This window comes from Aplysia californica, unplaced genomic scaffold (assembly GCF_000002075.1).
Source record: "Aplysia californica isolate F4 #8 unplaced genomic scaffold, AplCal3.0 scaffold00201, whole genome shotgun sequence".
NCBI classification, from domain to species: domain Eukaryota; kingdom Metazoa; phylum Mollusca; class Gastropoda; order Aplysiida; family Aplysiidae; genus Aplysia; species Aplysia californica.
In genome coordinates, this window is record NW_004797471.1 from 52,563 (window position 1) to 53,624 (window position 1,062).

Consider the following 1,062-nt stretch of genomic DNA (forward strand, 5'->3'; position numbering starts at 1 on the left):
GGAATGGCCTAAAGACACTTCAGTCAGAGGTACTGCCCCGTGGGGGAGTTGGGGCAAACTGTGAGGCTGCCAGTCACAGGTGAAGGGGGTTCGAAGCTCGGCTCGACCAACGTACGCTGTGACCTTGGGAATGTCATTTTACACGACATGATGAATTTTCCTCACTTCACGCTGACGTGAACGGGAACCAGGTCATAAAAAGCCAAGATCTTGTCTGCCCGTATGAAAGTGTTTTAGCGTCTGTAAAATGGCAACTTGCACTGCTGTAAGCTTCACCGGGAGTCGAGATGGTTTCACCAGGCTTTCGGGTCGTCGGCGTAATAATATTGTAAAGCGCGTATAGAGCTCGTTATTTAGTGGAAATGCTATTATTATTATTATTATTATTGTTATAATTACTATTATCATATTATTATTATGATTATTATTTTTTATATTATTACTATTATTATATTTATTATTATTATGATTTTATTATTATTATTATTATTATTATTATTATTATTATTATTATTATTATTCACCACCACCACCACCACCGTCATCATTATAATAATTATCATCATCATCATTAATATTAATGTGATCATTATAATATCCTCAGCTCACTCGTGAAGCGAACGTAATTACAGAAAAGGGACAGAGAACAGAGAACAGGAGAAAGTAGCCCAGAAGGCTCCAGAGACTCCCAAAGAATAGAAGTTTTCCAAGAGAGTAACAAACAGAAAAAGAAGGAAGAGAGAACACAAGAAAGAAGGAAGAGAGAACACAAAAAAGAAGGAAGAGAGAACACAAAAAAGAAGGAAGAGAGAAAACAAGTATAGATGTTTGATAGGAAAGAAGGACCAAACCACACGTCCACCCGCCAACAACCCACAACACTAACAGAGCCAACAACAGATACAACAGAGAACTACAGAGAACTACAGAGAAGTGAACCTACTCTGAGAGTGTGATGGGAAGAGCTGCAGGTCGTTGAACGCTAGCCGCAGATTGGACATCTTGATCCGGTCATTGTCGTCATACTTCTTGAACACGACGTACAGATCTCTGCAGAGGGGG

At 39.5% G+C, this 1,062-nt stretch overlaps 1 protein-coding gene across 1 annotated transcript in view; it reads right to left on the reverse strand.

The window, feature by feature from the left end:
- LOC101846735 overlaps positions 1-1,062 on the reverse strand; it is a gene marked incomplete in the record, with an annotated part of 37,491 nt that overhangs the window by 16,792 nt on the left and 19,637 nt on the right. The window contains 1 exon segment of the mRNA XM_013082941.2: positions 944-1,050. Within this exon segment, the coding sequence (XP_012938395.1) occupies positions 944-1,050 (107 nt within the window).